This window comes from Rasamsonia byssochlamydoides (genome assembly GCF_041956645.1).
Source record: "Rasamsonia byssochlamydoides strain NRRL 3658 unplaced genomic scaffold VTN77scaffold_88, whole genome shotgun sequence".
NCBI lineage: Eukaryota > Fungi > Ascomycota > Eurotiomycetes > Eurotiales > Trichocomaceae > Rasamsonia > Rasamsonia byssochlamydoides.
The window spans coordinates 27,986-50,014 of NW_027192471.1; the positions used below are offsets into that span (position 1 = coordinate 27,986).

At 49.5% G+C, this 22,029-nt stretch overlaps 10 protein-coding genes across 10 annotated transcripts; 4 read left to right on the top strand and 6 right to left on the bottom strand.

Moving 5' to 3' along the window:
• Positions 1–742: 742 nt before the first annotated feature.
• VTN77DRAFT_9365 (uncharacterized protein) lies at positions 743–1,638 on the top strand (the record flags this gene model as incomplete). Its single annotated transcript, XM_069425965.1, has 4 exons — positions 743–844; positions 926–1,059; positions 1,262–1,308; positions 1,379–1,638. 4 exons carry the CDS (start codon positions 743–745, stop codon positions 1,636–1,638), a joined length of 543 nt encoding a protein of 180 aa, XP_069273887.1.
• Positions 1,639–1,866: 228 nt separating this feature from the next.
• Positions 1,867–2,301, bottom strand: VTN77DRAFT_9366 (uncharacterized protein; the record flags this gene model as incomplete). Its single annotated transcript, XM_069425966.1, has 4 exons — positions 1,867–1,996; positions 2,048–2,077; positions 2,133–2,171; positions 2,264–2,301. The coding sequence occupies 4 exons, from the start codon at positions 2,299–2,301 to the stop codon at positions 1,867–1,869; spliced, it is 237 nt and encodes a 78-aa protein (XP_069273888.1).
• A 2,439-nt stretch (positions 2,302–4,740) lies between these two features.
• VTN77DRAFT_9367 (uncharacterized protein) lies at positions 4,741–5,955 on the top strand (the record flags this gene model as incomplete). The annotated part of the gene is made up of 6 exons (XM_069425967.1): positions 4,741–4,979; positions 5,041–5,174; positions 5,241–5,393; positions 5,451–5,651; positions 5,711–5,836; positions 5,909–5,955. 6 exons carry the CDS (start codon positions 4,741–4,743, stop codon positions 5,953–5,955), a joined length of 900 nt encoding a protein of 299 aa, XP_069273889.1.
• A 1,566-nt stretch (positions 5,956–7,521) lies between these two features.
• Positions 7,522–9,571, top strand: VTN77DRAFT_9368 (uncharacterized protein; the record flags this gene model as incomplete). The annotated part of the gene is made up of 5 exons (XM_069425968.1): positions 7,522–7,584; positions 7,639–7,746; positions 7,802–8,133; positions 8,189–9,105; positions 9,168–9,571. The coding sequence occupies 5 exons, from the start codon at positions 7,522–7,524 to the stop codon at positions 9,569–9,571; spliced, it is 1,824 nt and encodes a 607-aa protein (XP_069273890.1).
• A 2,096-nt stretch (positions 9,572–11,667) lies between these two features.
• On the bottom strand, positions 11,668–11,932 carry VTN77DRAFT_9369 (uncharacterized protein; the record flags this gene model as incomplete). Its single annotated transcript, XM_069425969.1, has 2 exons — positions 11,668–11,691; positions 11,744–11,932. 2 exons carry the CDS (start codon positions 11,930–11,932, stop codon positions 11,668–11,670), a joined length of 213 nt encoding a protein of 70 aa, XP_069273891.1.
• A 626-nt stretch (positions 11,933–12,558) lies between these two features.
• VTN77DRAFT_9370 (uncharacterized protein) lies at positions 12,559–13,401 on the top strand (the record flags this gene model as incomplete). Its single annotated transcript, XM_069425971.1, has 1 exon — positions 12,559–13,401. The coding sequence occupies one exon, from the start codon at positions 12,559–12,561 to the stop codon at positions 13,399–13,401; it is 843 nt and encodes a 280-aa protein (XP_069273892.1).
• Positions 13,402–15,072: 1,671 nt separating this feature from the next.
• VTN77DRAFT_9371 (uncharacterized protein) lies at positions 15,073–16,114 on the bottom strand (the record flags this gene model as incomplete). The annotated part of the gene is made up of 2 exons (XM_069425972.1): positions 15,073–15,280; positions 15,333–16,114. The coding sequence occupies 2 exons, from the start codon at positions 16,112–16,114 to the stop codon at positions 15,073–15,075; spliced, it is 990 nt and encodes a 329-aa protein (XP_069273893.1).
• A 62-nt stretch (positions 16,115–16,176) lies between these two features.
• Positions 16,177–17,435, bottom strand: VTN77DRAFT_9372 (uncharacterized protein; the record flags this gene model as incomplete). The annotated part of the gene is made up of 2 exons (XM_069425973.1): positions 16,177–17,238; positions 17,295–17,435. The coding sequence occupies 2 exons, from the start codon at positions 17,433–17,435 to the stop codon at positions 16,177–16,179; spliced, it is 1,203 nt and encodes a 400-aa protein (XP_069273894.1).
• Positions 17,436–17,911: 476 nt separating this feature from the next.
• On the bottom strand, positions 17,912–18,832 carry VTN77DRAFT_9373 (uncharacterized protein; the record flags this gene model as incomplete). Its single annotated transcript, XM_069425974.1, has 2 exons — positions 17,912–18,455; positions 18,507–18,832. 2 exons carry the CDS (start codon positions 18,830–18,832, stop codon positions 17,912–17,914), a joined length of 870 nt encoding a protein of 289 aa, XP_069273895.1.
• An 859-nt stretch (positions 18,833–19,691) lies between these two features.
• VTN77DRAFT_9374 (uncharacterized protein) lies at positions 19,692–21,030 on the bottom strand (the record flags this gene model as incomplete). Its single annotated transcript, XM_069425975.1, has 4 exons — positions 19,692–20,017; positions 20,073–20,500; positions 20,563–20,816; positions 20,875–21,030. 4 exons carry the CDS (start codon positions 21,028–21,030, stop codon positions 19,692–19,694), a joined length of 1,164 nt encoding a protein of 387 aa, XP_069273896.1.
• Between the last annotated feature and the right edge of the window lie 999 nt (positions 21,031–22,029).

A 22,029-nucleotide genomic window follows, 5' to 3' on the forward strand; every position in this document is an offset into this window, starting at 1 on the left:
TTTCATTTTACTCTTCGTGTCAATATTTTTTTTGTGGGTCTTGTTTTCATTTTACCAGCGAGGTGTTGGTGGTTCTTGGAAAGAAAAAGTTATTTCAAAAAGTCATGGACCAAGAGCATGCTGTTCTTCTATCGAAAAGATCTTCGGGTCTAAAGAATTCTTTACTAATCTTCTCTAATCATCAGTCTGTCGCCGGGTGTGGTACTGTCGACAAGGGGTTTCTTTCCCCAGAAATCCGACAATTATCTTCTGGTGTGTGCTACGCGGCCTCATATTCATTTGCTTGACGAGTCTTAATACAGTGACGGTTGTCTCTGGAACAGAGCAGCAGGGGTGACTTGGTGATTTCTTTCGTTCATGCTGAATTGGTTTCTTATGTCTTTTTGGACGCTATTGATATACCCCATATGTCGAGAAAAGCCGGCTTTTTTCTTTGCTTTTTTTTTATCTTCAACTTGCCCTCATCTCTTTCCAACAAACGCTGCATTTCATTGCATCTATTCTCCCATTCATGTATTATAGTCTTGCAGGTGGCCATTTGTTGCCTTTGGGGCATGGTGTCTCTAGGACTACGCAAATATACATATACCTAATAATACTATTAATACAGAATGGAATTTGACCAGGAAATCAAAACACAGCTTAGTGCTTTGCAGCCATATATAATGCCGATAAAGCCCTGATCGCTTTCGTGGGACGACTCCTGCTGATTAGCTCGCGATATTGCACATTAACCCTCTTGATGTCAGCGGAGGTATCCTACTCGCTGGAGAAGGATCATGATATCAGAATCAATGGAGACGAACCGCATGCCGATAAAGAAACACCAGAGGAGGACTTATTGGTACCTATCATCTATAGTCTGTTGTGTTGATGATTGAAAAATCCAGCCAGAGAACTAGGTACTAACTGATCCCGCTATCAGGTCACCTCGAACAGTTCCGATGATCCCGAATCTCCCCTCAACTGGGCCATCGCCAGAAAATGGGCCATCACGCTGCCTAACGTCCATGAGCGACTGGATGATGATGATGCTAGACCCTGCCTTGCAGAGCATCGGTAGAGACGTCGACACGCTGCGGATACCGCAAATACAATGTTGTCCATCTTCTTTCTTTCTTTTTTCTTTCACATCTGTGACTTAGGCCTCGGCGAAAGAAGTCTTTGGCCGGAAAAATGTCCGGTTGATATGTTTGTCGTGGTATGTCCTCTGAAGGACAGTCTGAAGATTTGCACGTACCCAGGGACTGATGCTGGCTAGACGGCCGTTGGCTGGCCCGACTTCGGGGAGCCAGTACGGATTTTGCAGTATGTGAGAGCAAAGCTGTACAGCATGTATTGACGATCAATACTGTATAGCGTTACTGATAGGCAGTAGGTCACCGACACCGCTTCCCAGCGATTGGTGCTGGTGGGCAGAGCAACGAGGTCATTCGTTTGCCATTGCCTCGTTCATACCCTTGTTGGGACCGGCCCTGGATCAATTCCGGCAGTCTGATCAGCAGCTTGATCGACTGGTGCTGGCCATTTGACTATCGATCTTTCACGGCACCCTCGTTCTCGTTGCGCTCGTTCTTGTCCCCGGAGACCCATGAACAGGTCCTCCTCCATCGGAGAGTCATGAAGAAGCGCAAGTGAAACTGACATGTATACCAGTAGACTAGTATCCAGAGCCAATCTATGAAAACCAAACTGCGGGAGAACTTGATGCGGCCAATCTAGATGCCCACCCCGCAACCCATACTGCAGCTTCTCTTTATATTTCTGGCGTACAATTTTAATATTTATACCTTGTCCTGACCAGCTCTGCGTTCCTGTGGACAGATGCATATCATTGACCCGTATCAATCAGCGGCGTCCATCACATCACCATCGCGATCGGCAACACGTCAGCGCAAGCCGGCCGGGCTGACCGACGGTCTCTGGCGGAATCTGATAAGGCGAGCGGGGGAACCGCACCCGGGAACGAAGGCCGCTGAAGATTCCGGGCATCGTTCTGAAAAATGCCGGACTGGTACGGTACGGATAGTATGCATAGGTGGCTTACATCCCTGGACTGTCGTGGACATTGGAGTTGCTGTGGTTGGCTGTGGCAGTAACTTCAGCACGCAGATGCGTTGATAGAAGCTTACCGGTGGTAAGTGACGTCTGCGAGTACGGCCAGGCTGTTCCTGCGTCGCATCATTGCCTTTGTTTTCCGCCTTTCTCGCTTGCGCTGTACACAGCTCTGTCAGATACTCGTACGAGTGGAGGAAATACTAACGTTCCAGCCGTCGTGTTCCCGGTGTTGGGAGAAGCCATTGCACTGGTGAAATTGAATTATTGAACTGAATTGAACCAAATTGCTGGGGTCAAGCGCCACCTGCAGACACTATTCGTGACGCGTCCATGGTCCGGAGATGAAACCAGAAGCTAGGTATCCGGCGGAATTAACTTCGCGCCAAATGACAAGAGCTCCTCCTTTAGGACCTGGCTGGTGGATAGAGAGGTACTAGGTATATTCGTGGGTTCTAGATCATCTGCTCCTGTACTAATTAATGTTGACACTTGACAGATAACTCCCTCCCACCGTTGTGGGGCTTTCGCCTGTGAATCGTGATCTCTAGTCTGTCGGATCGGGGTCATCCAGGTGGGAACGGCCTAGGATCGATTTAATTTGATGACGACGATGATGAAAAAGAACTCCAGAACCCCATACAGTGGGGTTACTATCGTTCGATAGTTTAGGTACGTACCTAGGTAGGTGATGAAGATTTAATAATAATTTGACGGCCTGTCTTTATGAGCGGTAGTTCCATTCTCTCGGAATTTGGCCCCGCTGCTATTACATCTCAGCCCTGTCACCTGTCAGTCAGTTGAAGTTTTTCTAGGAACCAGCTACACGTTGTCATTCGTCGTCATGTGATTTCAAGTCCCTCCCCCACCAACACCAAAGAGTATCATCTATCTATATATATCCCATGACGCAAGACGCAGTCGTGGACGAGAAGGGGAACATGCTGTGTGATGACTGCAGTGGATGGATGACCACAAAGCACAAAGACAAAGTTTTCTGACAGATGTCAGGTCGGCTTGTCTCATATATGTCGCACTAATACCAGTTAGATGGTATACGGTATACCGGCAAAATTTACCTAGGTAGGGAATTAGTATTACCTAAATTGGTACTGTACCTATCTGTCATGGATGGCTGCCCTTGTCATGCTGGGAAAACAAAAAAAAATTCTTGGAGTCGCACAATGGTGACTGCTGACCAGTGAACGGCTGACAAGAATCTTTCCTACCTAATGTATGGGTATGACATAACATAGTGACTGGTAAATGAAAATGAACCAGTCGGGAGTCGAGTTATGGCCATCGACCATATTTCATGAATTGTAAGCACTCAGTCTGGTAGACTACCATCATCCAGACATGCGCGGTTATGTAGTCATTCGATTCGCCAGGCGTGGTGCATGGTTCAATGGATTGGATAAAAAGTACCAAGTTTACCTACAGATAGTCCGCATCTCCTGTATATAAATAGGGTCTGTGACTGTGGACTAAGTAATAATTAGCACCGTAGGACAGGGCACCTGCAGACACGACAGTCTGGGCGAGACAAGTGCCCGACCTAAGATACCCGACGGAGTAACGGAAGAAATGGATGTGCGGCGTGCCTGATCGGTGTGTCGGCGCTAACGACCACGTGGCTGCGTGGATTGTTCCTTTTGTCGTTCCTGGGGACGCACAGACGGCGGGTCGATTTGACCTTTTGGATTTGCGTTGGCGCGTGCGCGGCAGCCCTTGGCATCTGTGCTCCGTACCCGTACCGTAATTTCTTGGCACTTGGCACTTGGCACTTGCACCTGGCACCTGGTGCCTGGCGCCTGGCGCTTGGGGCACTGACTGCCTACCTGGGTAGGTACCTAGGGCTAGCGTCGGGTAGCTGTTGGAATTTGGAAGGAGGGGCAAGCTGCCAGCAATGGGAGTACCATGGTACCTACCTAGGCCAGGTACATATCGCAATTACTGATAGAGGTGGATATCCTCGGCTACCTAGGTAGAGACTAGCAAGTTCACCAACCCCAGATCCTGCTCATCGTTCTCGCGAGGATACCGAGTGGATATCNAAGTGGCCTGTTTTTCCCTCGTCGCGGTTGACGCGTGGTGAAGGGTTTGGAACTTTGGACTCTTGGAGGAGCTCGCACAGGGCAAGTGCATTGGCGCATCTTAGTCCGAGCCTGATTAAGCCTAAGCTTTTCACGACAGCCACCCGTTTGAGCACGTTCCTGCTTAATCATGCACGGTTTCCCTCTCGGCACCGATCGGAAACCCAATGACTCGCTTGACACGATCCCGGCCGGCAACAGCCACACTGCCGCCAGCGCCAAACCAGTTTAGCCCGCTAACCCGTCTGGTAAACCTATAGGCTCACCGTCCAAAGAACTCACCAACCTGAGGCATACAAGTTTATTGCTGCTGCACATGTCAAATAATGTCGTCGACCTGGCTCGTGGTTGTCAGCAGTTCCAGTCCGGGGAACATGATCCCAGCATTCTCCTTCTCCTGCTTGTTGTCATTCTCATCCTGGCGATCGATTCGGGAGGATCGCCAAACGTGATCCGGGCTCGGAATAAAATCAAATGTACCACCGCACAGTGACTGTGCAAACCCGCTGACCTGCTGGATTGCTTGACTTGACTCACCCCGTTGGTGCCGGATTTGGAATTGCTTTCTTCTTGACTCTTAAGAGTCATGATGAACCAGGTCACCTCGTACGATTTTGAGGATTGGCCCGACTGGCCTCTTCGCAATTCCCAGCGTGTGAGTTGCATGTCGTCCGCGACGCAGGACTCCGAGACCGCCAGTCTGTTGTCGTTGTCTCAGTTCCCTCCGCCGCCCAGTCCCACGGTCACCTCGACCAGCGACAAGGGCAAATCGCCGCAATCGCCGACCGGGGAAGTCATCAGACTGGACCTCAATCCCTCCGTGACCATGTATGTTGGCAGGCAAAAATTCCCTGCTGGCAGGTCTTCCTTCTGACTGGTGACCGTGCAGATCGTTCGCGAGAAAGAGTCGATTGTTCCGGATTCAGTACGGATACATCAATATCTGCAAGGACGCGAGTGGTAACCTGCGGTGTCTGGAACTCGGAGGATCAGTGGGCCAGCAGAGTCCTTTTGTCCATAGCTGTGAGTACTACTGTCCGGGCCAGCGCTGCTTTTCGCAACGGAGCTGGACTGACACGACGACTGAAGTCAACAACTCCAAACTGCCTGTGCCGCACTTGGAGCAACCCCGACTGTCCAACGAAACCAGCTACCGAGTCTCCTTTCTGGAAGAGCAGACGGTCCAGACGGCTCAAACCGTGTTCACCAGTCAGCTGTCCTACACGTTTGACGATTGGGATGGTACGGAATCCGATGTCTCGGGTAATCGTTTTATCACCGCTGACGGGCGCTTCCTAGATTGTGTCCGGTTCCAGGAGATCCTGCTTGCATCAGAGCTGGTCTTTATTGCAGGCATCGCGGAAGCCAAGTCCAAGGGCCGCGGGGAGGAATGTATCAGCCAGAATCTGCGCGTGCTACGGGGTCGCCATGACCGCAAGGTCATTTTGTTCTTTGCCAATTCGCAGAGACGGGAGCGGAAAAAATACGTTTCAATACCACGTAAGGAATCCTTTGAGAACGCTATTTCTTGGCGAGACTCTTTTCTGACTCTATCCCAGTCAATTGCATCGACCATCTGGACGTGCCGAAGAAGGCCAGCCGCCCGGTGTCGCTGCACCTTCGGCCCAACTTTGAGATCTTGGCCGAGATGAAGGTGTTACACATCCAGTTTCTGGAGGAGAACGGTGGGTTTATACTCTACAATGCTCCCTTGTCATTGCGCTACGTCAATACTAATTTTTGTTCTTTTTCTGCAGAGCGGGAGAAGTTCACCGAACTGGTGTTGCAGAACATTAACCGATGACGGTCTGCATGTGATGATACGTGTATGTGTTATGGATGACTAATGCTGGATTGGATTGGAAAAGATGATTTATTTCATTGGCATGCTGGGCGTTCTGGATCGTGTCTCAAGGATCTGCATCACGGAGTTTGCTTGTCTAGGTTGTTTCGGCTTGAAGATTACAATACCCCATGTGACGTGTGATGACTAATCGGGATCTTCCTCTTTTCTTCCTCTCCCCAGTTAGAGCTGTCTCCTCCCTAACCTTAGTACTGTACTGTACTGTTCATGACGACAGAAGTCACATGAAAAATCAGGATTAATCATACGGTTCTGTCCCTCCACGTGTGTGTCAACAACGCGTCCACCCTTGACTGTCTGGTGATTCTTTTCCGTTGCTTTTCTTTGCTTTTTTCGTGGACTGTTCTCTGCGCCAATTGCGGCTGGCATTGAATGCCCGTGATGAGGGGATCTAGACGCTGGGGCCTCAGCGCCCAGTCCCGGAAAGGCATGCGTAGGGCTTTGCGCTGCCTTGTCATCGCGCTTCTCTCGGGCCATCGGCAGTATTATCCTGGTCGAGCTAGGTACCTCGCGGCATTAACTAAAATCGTGCTTCTCCTCGGACCAAGTACTAGGTAGGTATACAGTATACTCGCTTCTGCAGACTCAGGCCCGTGTGACAAGTGGGCCCTCTATCGGCACCGTCGAGCGCCTCATCCCGCGAATCGGACGCACGTGGAGCGAAGAATGGGTGATTGAATTTCATTTTCAACGCCCCTTCCTCTGGCAGGCTCCGCCAGTCGCCAGCTCTTGCCTGCACAGAGCACCGTACCTGCCTAAGTACCGACCTTAGTAGCTACTCCGTACCTAGGTACGGATACTCCGTGCTCCGTTGGAGTTTCTGATGCTTCTTCCCCTGCCCTTGCCGGTACAAGCGGTCCTGTCACTTGTCACCTGTCCGCCGTGTCACGTACACGCCACGGGGTTCTCTGGTGGATGGGCCCTGGCTCGGTCGTTTTATCCTTGGTAGTTAACTGGTAGTCTCGGATCGCCGATGTTAATGATCGAGATCAGCGCTCCAGCCCACTATTCCCAGGGCCCTGGGCCTGTGCCCTCGGCGATGTGCTATAGGCTATGATCACCCTCCTGAGGGGCTCGCCCACCCTATCGCGCCGTCACATAAATCCCCCACTGCGGCCCTTTGGGTGGTTTGCACGGGGATGCAACGCTGAGTGGCCTGCAGAGCAATCACCACAGCACTGCTATCTACCAGTCACTGCCTCATCCACCGTCACACTCTTGCTTCAACTCTCCAGACATCTTGCGGGTTTGTGATCCTACCTATTCAGAGGACTTCCTTCGAGTCCACTGAGGGATTAGTATCATGCTGCTGGCAACCTCTCCAGCTCCCCACTATCGCAAGGCAGCGGCAATGAACTAAAAAAGACAGAGACAGCCCCCGCAAACGAGGCCTCCCCGAGGCAGACACCGTGCAACCCCCATTCACTCCCATATACCTGAATCCAGCATCCTCTACAGCAACAGGAAGAAAGAGAAGACGCGGTCCCGCGTCCACTATCAGCCACAATGGGCCGGTTCCGCAGTCGATTATACAAGACCGATCGGGCTCGCGACTTTGACCACGAACAGGTGCGCATGTTGCACATGGTATGACTGAAATCCTGCTGACGGTCGATGGGATAGGATCGCTATGTGCGAATGCAACAGATCTACGACACGATTGACCGACAGCCCTACCAATGGGTGGTGGTCTTGGTGGCCGGTGTCGGTTTCTTCCTTGATGGTTATACGGTGAGTCGCTTTTCCGCTTGCTGATGGAAGATCTGGCATTGATCCTGGAAACTAGCTGTTCGCAAGCAACATCGCCCTCCCGATGATCTCCTATGTCTATTGGCAACAAGACTTGTCATCCAGACGAACCACCTACATCAACATCGCCACCCTGGCCGGCACCTTTCTGGGCCAGATCATGTTTGGTTTCCTAGCCGATAAGAATGGCCGCAAAAAGATGTACGGGATTGAACTAGTGTTGCTCATCGCTTCCACGTTGGGAGTGGCCATGGCATCGACGGGCGTCAACAACAGCATGAATATTTTCGCGTGGTTGATCTGGTGGCGGGTCGTGACGGGCATTGGTGTGGGAGCCGATTACCCTCTCAGTGCAGTCATCACATCGGAGTAAGTATCAGTCTGACCTGCGATGGCCCTGCGACGGCTCTGCTAACGGCATCAGATTCGCCCCCACCAAGCACCGCGCTCGCATGTTGGCGACGGTCTTCTTCATGCAACCGCTGGGCCAGATCGCCGGCAATCTGGTCACGCTGATCGTGGTGGCCATCACCCGACGGCAAGGCGACGCCGATCTGACCCGGTCAGTCGACATCATGTGGAGATGGGTCGTCGGCGTCGGAGTGGTCCCTGGCGTCATCGCGTCGATGTTCCGGTTTGCCATTCCCGAAACCCCTCGGTACCTGCTCGACATCGATAACGACCCGATCAAGGCCGAGTTCGATGCGACGACGCTGTTCGGCGAGCCGGCCCCTTTGAGCCCGGAGGAACTGGACACGGCCAGTTGGGGCAACATGAAATCAATGCCCCCGACGACGCTGTCGCAGGCGAGCGGCTCCATCGATGAGGAGACGTTGAACACCAACGCCGACTACGACCTCTATCCGCCGACGTTGCAGTCGCACTGGCGCCTCACCCTGGCAGACATTAAACACTACTTCTGGACCGAGGGGAACTGGCGTACCCTGCTGGGCACGTCGGTTGCCTGGATGCTGCTCGACTTTGGCTTCTACGGGATCGGCCTGTCGAGTCCGCAATTTCTGGCCAAGACGTGGGGGTCGCTGAATCTGCAGAAGCCGGCCCCGCAGTGGGAGATCGACGATTCGCCCAACGCCAGCGTCTACGATATGTTTTTCAACACCTCGGTCCATGCGATGGTCATCCTGAACGTCGGCAGCTTCATCGGGGGGCTGTTGCTGATCGGTTTCTCGTACCGGTTGAACCGGGTCAGCCTGCAGAAGTACGGGTTTTTGGCCCTGGCGGCGCTGTTCATTGCGCTGGGGACGATGTTTATTACCGTGCACCAGGAAGGTCCTGTTGCGGTGGTGCTGTACATTATTGGGCAGCTGCTGTTTAATTTTGGTCAGTCACGAGTCGGTTGCATTCTTCTTCTTTTTCATACTAATATAATGAATCATGTGCAGGTCCGAATGCCACCACCTATATGATACCCGCCGAAGTCTTCCCCACTCGCTACCGGGCCACGTGCCACGGCATCAGCGCGGCTGCCGGCAAGCTGGGATCGATTTTGGTTCTGCTCTTCTCGGCGTACTACAACATCGGCACCGGGGTGGGCGACCAACAGACGGAGCGGTACGGCTGGATTCTGATCGTGTTCAGCGCCGCCATGATCTTGGGGGCGGCGGCCACGCACTTCCTGATCCCGAGCGTGCAGAAGGAGAACGGGCAGAGTCGACTCTGGGGCGGCAAGGCGGAGACGTTGGAGAGTCTGGCGTTGGGCCGGCTGGGCGAGAGCAGCCGGTATGCGGTGCGACGGACGCGGTCGGTGCACCGATTACGGGGGGTGTACGGATCGCCAGTGATGTGAGTCAGACGCAATTTGGGATAAGATCTAGATAAAATCGTACCGATATTTGGTCATCTTGTGATATATGGATTCGGATCGGAGTCGGATAATGATGTATGTATGGGTTTGATTATGCATGGTTAGGTTATGGATACATTCGTTGTAGATTTTAGATCACAATACAAAACAGTACAACCAGATTTCTTTTTCCTTGGGAAGAGGCCGGCAACGATAGTATCTACTGGCATGTACAGCACATCTGATCAATTGCTCATTGTGGTAATAATTGGGGCTAAATGCGAGAGACAGGGATTTGACCGTTGTTTGGCCCAAGCAGACAGTACCTGATGACAGGGATCCATATGGCCCCTAATCATTACTGTCATCATCAGCTGATTGATAGGTATTATAAATAATAAGATCAGATCAGGTCTAATTAGATTAAAATAGAGCCTAACTAGACTGCAAACTGCAGACTGCAGACTCCAGGATCCGGGATCAATCAATGTACTGTAGATGGTAACTTGATTAATTTACGTACTTCCTTACTTACAGTAGTAGTAACTGGTTATCACGGTAGATAGATACGGAGTAGGAGGGAGGTAGATAGATAGATAGATAACTCTAACCGTTGTATTGTACATACGGAGTCGAGTTGTGTTCTGACAGCCGGTTGGTTATGTTAGATAGATAGGATAATACTCCGTAGGTATTTGGGGCAGAGGAGAGCGGTCTTCATTCTTTTTTTTTTCCCCTGACCCTCCTCTCCTCCACTTTTTTTTTTCTTTTTTCCCCCTGTCTGTGCACTGGTGAATTTGGGCTGATTGCATGACTGCCTAGTCACGTTACATCCATGGACTCTTTTATGCATGCATGTATGTATGTACATACATACATACGGAGTACATAACTAGGTAGGAACCGAATGATACCTACCTAACCACTTAGGTAACTACCGAGTACCGACCATAGGTACTGTACAGGTATAGTACAGTTTGTAGCGATTCTATTTCCTGTGAGTAGAATAGAAGGCGTACATACATACTACTACATAGCACTGATAATGGAACTGAACTGAACTGACGACAATGACAAAAAATAATAATACTGTACTGTGTAATAAATAGTAAATAAATAGCTATGGATAGATAAGTCGTTAATTAATAAACTCAATTAAAAAAAAAAACTTAAGCCCAACCAACCAACGACCAATCAACCAACTGGCTACCTAGGTAACTAACCAATAGCCAGCTGATTAAAGTATATACCGACCAATCCGGAGCATTCTGTCCGAGAATTTGTGTTGGTTGCGTTGGCAAGGTTGCTCCTTCATTCATTCGCTCATTATTAGAGTAATAATAATAATTTAATTACTTATTACCTACCTAGGGAGGTAATAATTGACGAGCTAACTAGGTAACTAACTCCATACTATAAGAAAGAGTGACTACTACTGGAGAACTGTCAGCATCGACGTCGTACCTAGTCCTAGCGTCAGTCGGGTCAGGGTCGGTCAGGTCGGGCATCGGAGGGGATTTAAAGCCGGGGTGGAGCAGGGCATACATAGTCGTCGTCATACCTAGACAGTCAACTTGTACGGAGTACTCCGTACAGGAGGAGACTGACTGCATTGGAGATGGGGACTGGAGGCCATAGCACTGAGCACTGAGGCTGCCTACTTAGGTACTCCGTAGGTAATACTCCATAATTAGCACAGAGGACTGTAAAGACAGGAAGGGAAGGTTTACCGTTTCTAAGCGTTCACGATTAACCGCGTCAGCCGCGCGAAGGGACAAATCGAAGCAACCAACCAAACCAAGCAACAAACCTACTCTTATTAAACTTTTGAAGTTTGATTGAACCTCGATTAAACTTTGAATGAACAAGCAAGCTGAACATAATAATAATCACATAATGAAATTAGGAGATTATAAGGTTAGAAGGTTAGAAGAAGAAAAAAAAAAGAACGTTAAATCTACAGAGTAATTTTAATTAACTTAATTACCCAACTGTATTACTTTTATACCTACCATGAGTGGTTCAGCCACGCTTTGTTAAATTGGATAGATATATATCAGAAGAAAAAGAAGAAGAAGAAGAAGATCAGCCTTTTTAAATCATGTGACAAACGCAGAGGGCACCTGACCGTACATGTGCGAAATGATAATAGCTCGAAGGGGAACCGGTTCATACCTGTAATGACGTCTGGGGTGACTGATCTGTGGTCATGATTCCGATACCATTTTCGTTGTCATAGGAAGATGGGTATCGCCAGAGTATCAGCATGGCCAGATCCTTCAAACTCTGCAGGATGGCTGTGGTCTCGAGACCTCTGGGGAGGAGGTCGAGTAGCTGTAGCTGAATTCTCGCATATGTGGCCATGGAGCGGCCACTATCTCCAAGATGAGTTGTTCAACGAGAAACGGGCCTTACTCTTTAAGTGAAAGCCTCGACCAGGTGTCGACGAACTATGAGGTCCGGATGTTCCTGGCGGATAAGGCGTCCCATGCAGAAGCGATGGTAGTTTTTGCTCTGCGGCTCTGCTGCTTGCTTAGTAGCTCTAAGAAGCATGGAAAGCGTGTCAAAAATAGTTCTCTTTATATAGGCTTATTATTAGCTTTACAGGGGTTTTATAGGCTTTACTATAGGCTTTCTGTTGCAGGTGCCATGCCACCAACTTCTTGGTGAATCTGACCTACGCATCCCACCAACACTTTGCTATTTTTAGGTGTGCGGTCTTAAGAAAAATCATGTTGGTAGAGAAAAGTATTACTATTAGAGAGGTTTTTTTTTTAGCCTAATATGCAAATAGTTTGTTGCACTTACCAAAGCCGGAAAATCAATGTCCGCGTACGAGGCTATCTTTGCTCGCGTGAGCTTCCCCTCACTGTTGACCTTGTAGTAGCCTGTGCAGCAATCAGCTTGTTGCTATGAGGTTAAAAAGCAGTCAAGTCTGATATCATTCTCTGCCTGCAGCATAGCAACCAAAGGCAACTAGTTATTGCAGCATGACCGTGGAATTCATCCCTCCTAACTTCCTGCCTCCCGAAGCACCTCGCGATGCTCATGCGCGAAGAATTGACTTCGCAGCAACAGATCCACCCCTCCCCGAATACAGAGATTTCTTTGCAGCCGTCATAGACAATGTCCTCACCGAGTCCGAATGCAAAGAGTTGATCCGTCTAGCAGAAGCGACCACCCTCTCCGAGTCTGCCACGACTCCCACCTGGGAGCGCGCCATGATCAACATCGGGAACGGAAGACAGATTCTGGCGACAGACATCCGCAACTGTGGCAGGATCATCTGGGACACCCCTCTCCTCGCGCAAAAGCTTTTGGACCGCCTGATGCCGTTCCTGCGGGACTTTGGCATTGTCCGCCTCGAAAACCAGCCCCTGGTGACGCTGACAGGACGGTGGAATGTCTACCATCTCTCTCGACTCAATGAGCGACTCCGCTTCCTCAAGTACGAAGGGGGCGAGTATTTCCGTCCGCATTGGGATGGCTTCTACGAGACGCCCAACAGAGAGGAAATCTCATTCTATACCATCCATCTGTATCTGAACGGGGAGGGGGAACAAGATCTCACAGAACTGATGCGGGAGAAAGAGAGAATTGAGAAGGGGCATGGGAATGTTAACCTAGACGTGGCGGGCAAGCTTCTCGGCGGGGCGACATCCTTCATTCCCAAGTTGGAGGAAAAAGACAGGGCTGTTCGGGTTTTCCCCAAGACGGGGTCGGTTCTGGTGTTCCAGCAGAACGACCTTCTTCATGGCGGGGATCCTGTGTTCCGGGGGACGAAATATACGATGAGGACGGATGTGATGTATCGAAAGCAAGCAATACCTTGATGATAAGCCTGCAGTGACAGCATATCTGATGATTAATGGTGATCAGAGCAGCGAGGCCTAAACCCTTTTCCTTTTTTTTTTTTTGATAATTAACGTACTGTGAAGAATGCAGATGAAGTGGAGGGACTTATACATCTGGAAGGAAGAAACTGGTGTATACAATATACAAGATCTAAAAAGATAAAACTCCTCATGTTTCCCTCCAGTTCCATGTTAGATCACCACTGTGCTAGATAGAATGGTACTAGCACCTAGCAGAACTTACCACAATTCTGATACTTACTGCTACTAGGTTCTTAGAATAGCTTCTTTATTTATCTACTACCAACCAGAGATTTAGGAAGGCTGAAAAGTAGCTAGCTAGCTAGCTAGCTATTTCTCTACAGATATGTATAGAATGGGAAATAAATGCAAGTGCAATTGCATAGGAGAGTCAGATCTGTATTTCTTATTATTTTATGAAGTACTGAAAAGAAACTTGACTGAGCATGTCCCCAAAATGGCTAGCAAATGGGGGATATAAAAAATGGTCTTCTTCTGCAAGACTGCACAATATAATAATGTAATTCATTCAGCTGTGATTGATATTGGCATTTTTTTGTTAGTTTCTTCTCTTTTTCAGAAGTGTGATCCACCTATTGGACCCAACTTCCTTCGCCTGGGAACTTCCCGTCTGCATACGCTTCCTGTCGAGAGCATCCATCCAGCTCGTGCTGGGATCCCAGAGTCGTACAAACGTTTTTTTTTTCTTCCCTAACGCTAACATCTGGGCACGCTTCCACTCTTATAGGTTTGAAATCAATATACTAGGTACTTCTTGTCTATAAGAAGTTAGTTCTATCTATCTATCCTGACAAAGCTTAGGTACTGTACATACGTACTTCTCTCTACTTTCCCAGGAGACACTTCCAGCCCATCTAATATAGTAATAATTATTTATGGGCGCAATTACAAAGGCAGCCGCATCGTGTTGCTTGTTTATTAATTTATGATTGTGACTAGGAGCAGATAGATACATATCTATTCAGGTAGGACACTAAACTAACTTATTGGTATAGCTGCTATAACTCTAACTATCTTTATAAACTAAGGCTGGACATCTGGATAGACATACTTTCAAAAATATGAGGTATAAACAGATTCTATCTATACTATACTAATTGAGATAGTAGTAGCGTGACGTTAGATTTTCATTGTCAATTCCCATATGATCTCCGTCTCTGTCCCCGTCTCCGTTTCGGAGAAGGTTCATTCGCGTAAACTTTTCCCCCATACTGGATGGATGGATATTCCCCTCTCCTTATTAAGCAAAGACAGGAACTCTATGATCAGCAAACACCGCCGGTAGATTCGATCGCAACTCCTTATACCCGAATTTCTCCTGAATTTTCCAAAATTCGTAGCTATCTATCCACCGGCTCGTCGTCCTCCGAACGGAAGTAGAGATGGTCGAATTAATTCATAGATAGTCCTGCGGGTCTGGTCTGATCTGATCTGTGTCAAACAATTCAAAGCAAATTCCAGCATGATATTACATCTATATATATATATGCTCGATCATGCTGGATCGAAATTAATTGTCTAGATTTCATGTCTGCCTGATAGCAGCGAGTCGATTCGATTCGATCCATTATCAGCTGGCAAAGGCCCTCCGCTTCAACTGTCATCATCTCAGCAAGTTGGAACGTAGATCGATCGATGTCCGAAGAGGATCTGTTTGGCAAGCTCCTTGTATCCTGCCGTCTGGCTTTCGATCTTTCTCATTGCTTTTTCATAAGCGTCGTCTAGTATCGTAGGCAGGCTTTTCAGAGCACGTTTGATATCCCCTACCGTTGCCTGACTCATGAGGGAATCCATATACAGCTGGGCAAGGAGGAACCTGTTCAAGTTAGTATGTAGTCAATATATAGAATTATATATAGAAGGCATACATTCCATGAGCAGATTTTACGACCTCCCTTCGAATCATCTCCTGCAGTTTGGGGTGTTTTGAAATCTGTGATCGTAACAGTAGCGGGATTCGCCGGTTAATATAACAGAGAATATCATCATCCGCAGCCATCAGCTGTACACATATGCATTCATAGAAAAGTCTATGAATGGCTGAGTTAAAGCGGGATGTTGCGAAAACGTTTACTTCGGCTCGTTGCTGGTAGTCGCGTATCATCGAATACAACCGGGCCCGTTCCTCGTCGCTGGAAATCGCAAATTCGTCCAGGGCGTCAATGAGAATAAACACTCGCGAGTATAATGTCATGGTCGATTCCAAGACGTCGATGGTCTCCTTGAACGAGGCTCCTTGGGCCCGATGGCGCTGATAAAAGTCTTTGACACAGGTGGGTACTGTCGGTTGTTGTTGGGACAGCTGCTTGATGATGCTGAAGAGGATATCTTCGGTCTTATCTTCCTGTTGCGGCTGGCAGCTGCAGTAGATGTATGTGATGGCGACACCAGGGTCGTGCTCGAATTCGGTGGTCAGGTAGTCGACAATGATGGAGGTCATCATTGTTTTACCCACTCCGTGATAGCCTGCACAGTACATCGCCTGCCCGCCGTGCTTCATCCATTGACGGAAGCTCTCGGAATTCAGCAGCCATTGCCCTGTCCCTTCCTGCCGTCTGCGACGAAGGTCCCTCTGCTGACGGCTATAGTCGATTGGAGTGAGCCATTGAAGAATTTGAGCTTCTTCATCTGCATTGATCGTGGTACTCATTAGAGATATCTCCGCTTCGACTCTGGATAGGCTATCGATGACTGCTGGCATTGTCAATTTGATCATATGGATAATGCTTGAAACATGATCTGACCCTTGGTGAGGATATCCTTTGCTTTGCGCTCTCCGTCCAGAGCTCTCGGCTGCACGTATTCCAGAAGCTCTTTGGCACAGGCGGCCGCGGTGGCAGCTGCGTATGGCTGCCACAGGTTGTTCTTATGCGAGTCGGCATAGTCGGAGATGCCACGGATCACGACACAGGGGAAGTTGTTCATCAGGCCGGCTGCCTCCATCTCCAGACAGATGGCCCTGTGCTTCTGTCGGATGGCCTCTCTGGTGGGAGCATGCTTGACGACGACACTGCTTGTAGCAATCACCCCGTAATGAACGACTGGATTGGTGTCAGGCCGCTTCTCCGGGACTCGAATGATGCGCTGTGCCAGATCACACTGGGCACATGATCTCCCGGACACATGACGATACTCGGGCCGAAACAGGTGATCAGCCGCGATACCAGGGTGGGCGAACCCCTTCTTTCTCATGTAGGGGTATTTCTCCAACATCTGGTCGATGTACTGGAGGATTCGGTTTTCGCGCGTCAGATGCTCCGCTTCCAGTTGGGAGACTGCAGTGCGCAGGGACCTGGGTGGCCGGTCCAACACATACATCGGCTGGAAAGAACCGTCGCCAAGTCGTTTCCCAAAATCATACAGCACCACGCCGCCATTTTCTTTGTCGCTGCTGATGACCACATCGCCCAGCCGGATATCTTGGATGTCGTCGCTCTCGTAGTCCGGTATACCCGCGCCAATACCGACCAGCAAGCCGATTCGAATGCTGGGGAAGGTAAACAGCATCTCCCTGGCTACCGCTGCGGCAGAGCTCGAGCCGATCTCATCTTTTGGCAAGCATTCCATGACGACTTTGAATTTTCCAATGCACCCCAGAATGTATGTGTTCTGATCTGCCGGACGCGGCGGCGTTTGGGGATCGCCGTGCTCCTCATCCAACATACCCTTGGCCGCCGCCAGCTCGACCGGAAGAGCGCAGATCCATCCTACGGTATAGTCTTCATTGGAGTAGGGGGAGCATGATGGAGCAGCGGTGGACGTCGTGGTAGCCTCCTTTGGTTGTATGAGAAATCGCCTGTTTACATGCTGATGAAAATAGATGTACTTACCTTTCTCCCTGTCGGAGATTGATTGATGCGAGAAGTAACAGCAATGTTATTTTGAGGAGCTGTTTCCAATGGTCCTAGTTTGTCGATATCATGGGTCTGAGAGCCGAATATATTACGCAGTCGAGTATATAAATGTGACATTGCATATCAGATCACAAAACAAAAGAAAAAAATAAATTATGTAGTCTTACTAGAACAGTGGACTTGGTGTTCACAAAGGCAAGCTGGTAAAATCAGTGAGGGTTTTTTTTTTGCTCGAGGGTGAAGGTATCAGCTTCACAAGGCTGACTTTAGCGGGGTCAAATTAGCTTAGCCACGGCGCCAATAATCTAGAGTTATATAGAATATAAGCGCTCTGAAGTGAGTTTCTCAGAGACGGTAGGTATGTACATAAATACATATGTCATGAGACTTCCTCTCTCTAACTTGATAAATCCAGTAGTCTGAACCCATCATTCAAGAAGCGCTGCTCACAGCTGGTTGCCGTAGTTTACCTTTTATCTGAATCTCAATAGGTCTGTTCCCCTTATTGAGATCACATTCTTCTCAACGAACAATCGGGCAGTTCTGAGAACCGGAGAAAAGAGTCTCAAAAGAAATGCTAAATGTCAGCCAGATCATGCCTCCTCCGGAATGAAAGCAAACATCTTAATCTCAATGCTCTGTCGCGGCTCCGCGTCGACAAACTCCGGATCCACAAATGCGCTGTGAGCGACGGTAAACCCTCCCTGGTCGGTGGCCCTGCTGTCAAACTGCTTAAAGAGTAGCGGCTCCTGAGGCTGCTGGCGTCTGAGATAGTACCACCGGTGCCGGTCGCTGTGCGCGACCTTGCCCAGCTCGTTCCAGCCGTGCGGGAAGACGAATCGTTCGGCGATCCAGTCGTCCTGTGGGTCTACCGACCTCCAGTCGCAGACGGCGAGGGGGTCCTTGGTGATCGTCTTGAGCGGCCGCCACACGTTGATCGCAAGCACGCGACCCCGCAGCAGGCGTTCGACTTCGGCCGGGTCCTGGATGGTGATATCGAGATTGTGCAGGGCGCCCGTTGGCGTGAAGTCCGAGTGGACGCTGTGTGCTGGAGCGCGGTTGTCGGCGCGCTTTGCCTCGTCGGTCGCGAGGCAGCGGATGCGATGCGCAAAGACGATGGTTTTAGTCGCGCCAGTCCTGCAGTCATCAGCTCTGGTATACCATTCTATACTGGGTCATGGTACATACACTTGACGCACGAGTTCCTCCGTCTTTGGAATGAGAATCTCCTTGACTTTCTCTTCATCAGACCAGTCATCCAGCTCTGGAACGTCGTGCCGGACGTATTGGAATCCGTTTTTGTCGAGCGTGTAGTTAGACTCTTCGCCACGGATATCGTGGATCCGGACCGGATGTCTCTCTTCGTAGGTGGCCAGCTCCGCGAACCGCTGCTCCCCGCCAGGCTGCGTGAAGTCGATGGTTGCCGAGCGGCCTTCCAGACGTTTCCAGTAGACCAGTTCGGTCTGGATATCTTTTTTGGCCGAGTTGGTGGTCGCGACTGCCGCAGCTGCCATGGTGGTGGAGTAGCCAGTGTCAAACAGGTAGAGCACGAAGAATCAATCAACTTTCTCAACAGGTCGGATGCCTTTATATAACTGAATCATCAAATCGGCATGGATAACGGATGCCATTATGAATGTCTTGTACTGCATTATGGATCTCAAGAGGAGTACTTTATTCCGCTCGTTTTCGTGTTCGTATTCGGATTGTGACGTAGACGTTTTGCGACGATCCACACGCGGAGTGAACCTCATCCGGGAGGGCACTCGGGGAAAAGATGTCCAATCGGAGTTGATATGATAATATATGCATCAATGCATGCAAGTACAGTAAGAAGCAAGAACCTAATCGCAGCTTAAACCCATGTCCTCCGCACTTACTGTATGCAAGGAAAGCCTCTGTGCAGATCTATCCAATAATCTTCCAGGAAAAGGACATACTTCTGTTCTATCCTATTGGAGCAGACGGGAAGCGGGGCACTACGCATGGCTCACCGCCTACTAGTTAAGGATAGGGCAAAATACTGCCGCTTTTGGCCGCTTTCGTACCTACCTTCCTAGGTAGGCAGGTGCGATGTGCATCTTAAAGAAGGTAAGTGCGATCCCTTGCCAATACAACCAGGAACAATGGGCTCAGCCACTTAAAACAATCTAGTTATAGAGGACCAGGATGTTACTCATGGACAGGTGATTAAATGTTGAAGCAACGTAAATTGCCATTCCCCCCTCTATTGGCAACCAATTCCTTTCAACGCTTAAGCATGCACAAAAAAAAAAGAGAGAGAGAAGACATTTATAGGAAATAGACAGTCAGTAAATATAAAGTATTTACCTGAAAAACTAACGCTTTAATCCGCAAGGTAATATATTTTGTTCACTTTTTGGCAGCAACAATCACACTGTCCCGGAAGTCAGTAAAGGTCTTGATAGCAAGGATCTCAAACCCAGCATCGGCGAGCAGCTTCCTCCAGTGTCCCTCGCGCCTCTCCAGCGCGTTGAACATGGCCACCATGGCCAGGTTGAGCGCCGACGTATACCAGTTCCCCTCCGCCACGGACGGTTTCTCGTCCGGGAGGACTTTCTCGTCGATGAGGATCACGGACGATTTGTCCATCGCTGGTGCTTGGGACTGCAGAATGCGGATGCAGGTTTCGTCATCGTTGTTGTGGAGGATCTGACGGAAGTAGTAGGCACGGGCACCTGTCATTTTTATCAGCTTTCGATACTCTGGCCCGTGCAAAAAGGACTGAATTACCCTTGACAGGTTGCTCGATTAGATAGTCATAAGCCATTCTCTCCACGTCATCACCCGTAATGGCTTTTTCCAGGACGGACGGCAGATCCTGTAGCACGACCCTTCCTTTGAGATTCGGGAATCTCTTGCGAAGCGCGACACACTGTTGGCCATTGCCACCGCCAACATCGACAAAAATGGGGGTGTTGGAGTCTGCCGCCTTGGCATACTCATTCTCAAAGTCGATCACATCCAGCCAGGTGGGCAGCGAGGCGAATTGGGCTTGCATGAACCGGTAGAATGCGCCTTGTTGTACCGGACGGGTCTCCATCCACTTGTAAAAGTCGTCTGGGCTGTTCTGCCCGATCTGAAAGGCTGTCCGACGATCTGAAGGATCCTTGGAGAGGAAGGTGTTCAGCGCCGAGAAGGCGGGAAGACAATTATCGTGGCTGGTCAGGGTTAGCATGTGACTTTCTTTTGATATCTGTCCCCTGACAACGACTTGACTTACAAATGGGTCACTCCATCCACGAACAACTGATCCAGCAGCATATGTGACAGTTTCGTGGCGGCATATTCCTGCGGCGAGATCTGCTCCGCCATGTCCTGAGTCGACATGTATTCCAGCAACGACTCCATCATCGCCGGCTTGACTCCGGCCTTCTCCGCCAGGACTGCCGTGCTCGTCGGTTTCCCATCGTTCTCGACCAACGTCTTGAAGATTCCCCGCTCCTGTGCGATTCGGGCGACCACCAGCGGAAGTGGCTACATTCGTTTAGTCGAGACGTTCGGCGAGGGAACCAGAACGGTCTGTAGTACACACCGAATACGCGAGACGCTGGAAGGCCTCAAACGGACTCTCCAGGGCTGCTGCAGCTTTCCGGGCGAGGGAGATGATCTCCGCCCGGTGCTGAGAGAACGCTTCTGGGTTCTCCGCCAGGAGAGTTAATTGCTGAATGAGAACGGTTGGATCAGCCATGGTATGGATGGGATTGGATTATATCTTTGCGAGCGCAATTATGTGACTGCAGATGACGAATAGGTCTGAAACTATTACTTCTGATTCTTGGTTTTCTTCCTCCTTCTTCTGTCAGTCAGGAGAGACAGTTATTGGATCCAACAGTCGACTTACCCGCTACCCCGTAGCTCTAGAGACACGGTACAGCGAGGTCTGTGCGTAGAAGACTTGAGAACCAACAGGATATCAATTACGCGCATCTCGTCTAATTAAATGTTATAAATATCTAGGGAGAGAATCCGGTTACACGCGCTAAAACTGAGTTCGGTATACCCTGTGGGGATGGTCGTCTTTTTGTGTTCGGCGATTGTAAAAGAGAACTATAGCGAAGCTACCGCGAGCCCCCCATAAACTTCACTAAAGGCAGAAGCCTTATAAGACCTGTCATAAGCCTGAAGCCCGTGCAAAGCCCCGTAAAGCCTAATGAAGTGTCTCATGAAGTTTCTAAAGCTCCCTATCAAACCTATTACAGCCTGTCGAGTTTATAGTAGGCTTTGTAGATGTTATGGTAAGTCTTACCAAAAAGTTTTCTATATAAAAGCTTTAATTTAACCAATTTTCTCGACTGAAAATAAGAAAAAAAATAACGTATATTAATACCCTTAATATATAATTTTGTCGAGAACTTGTTCCTGCGCAGGTGTTGCAGGAAAATGGGCTATAGTTCCAGACCTCTGCGGAGGACTGTAAGGTTTCATAGGGCCCGGGGTGAGGCATTTATAGGGTTTCGCAGGTGTTTTCTTTGCCATACATCGTGCGAACCGGTGGAGAAACGAAATGAACGGGTAAATCCAATGAAGCCATCGTCGAATTAAGGTTTCTGGGGTCGAGCTAGGCAAGCCATTGCGGTCTTTCCGTATCTAGCCGGTGCTTAGGCGCATCTCATTCTTTCCGCATCCGGATTCTTCAGCTTCACCCATTCGAACAAAGTTACGCCAGTCTGGAAGGGCGCCCAGATAC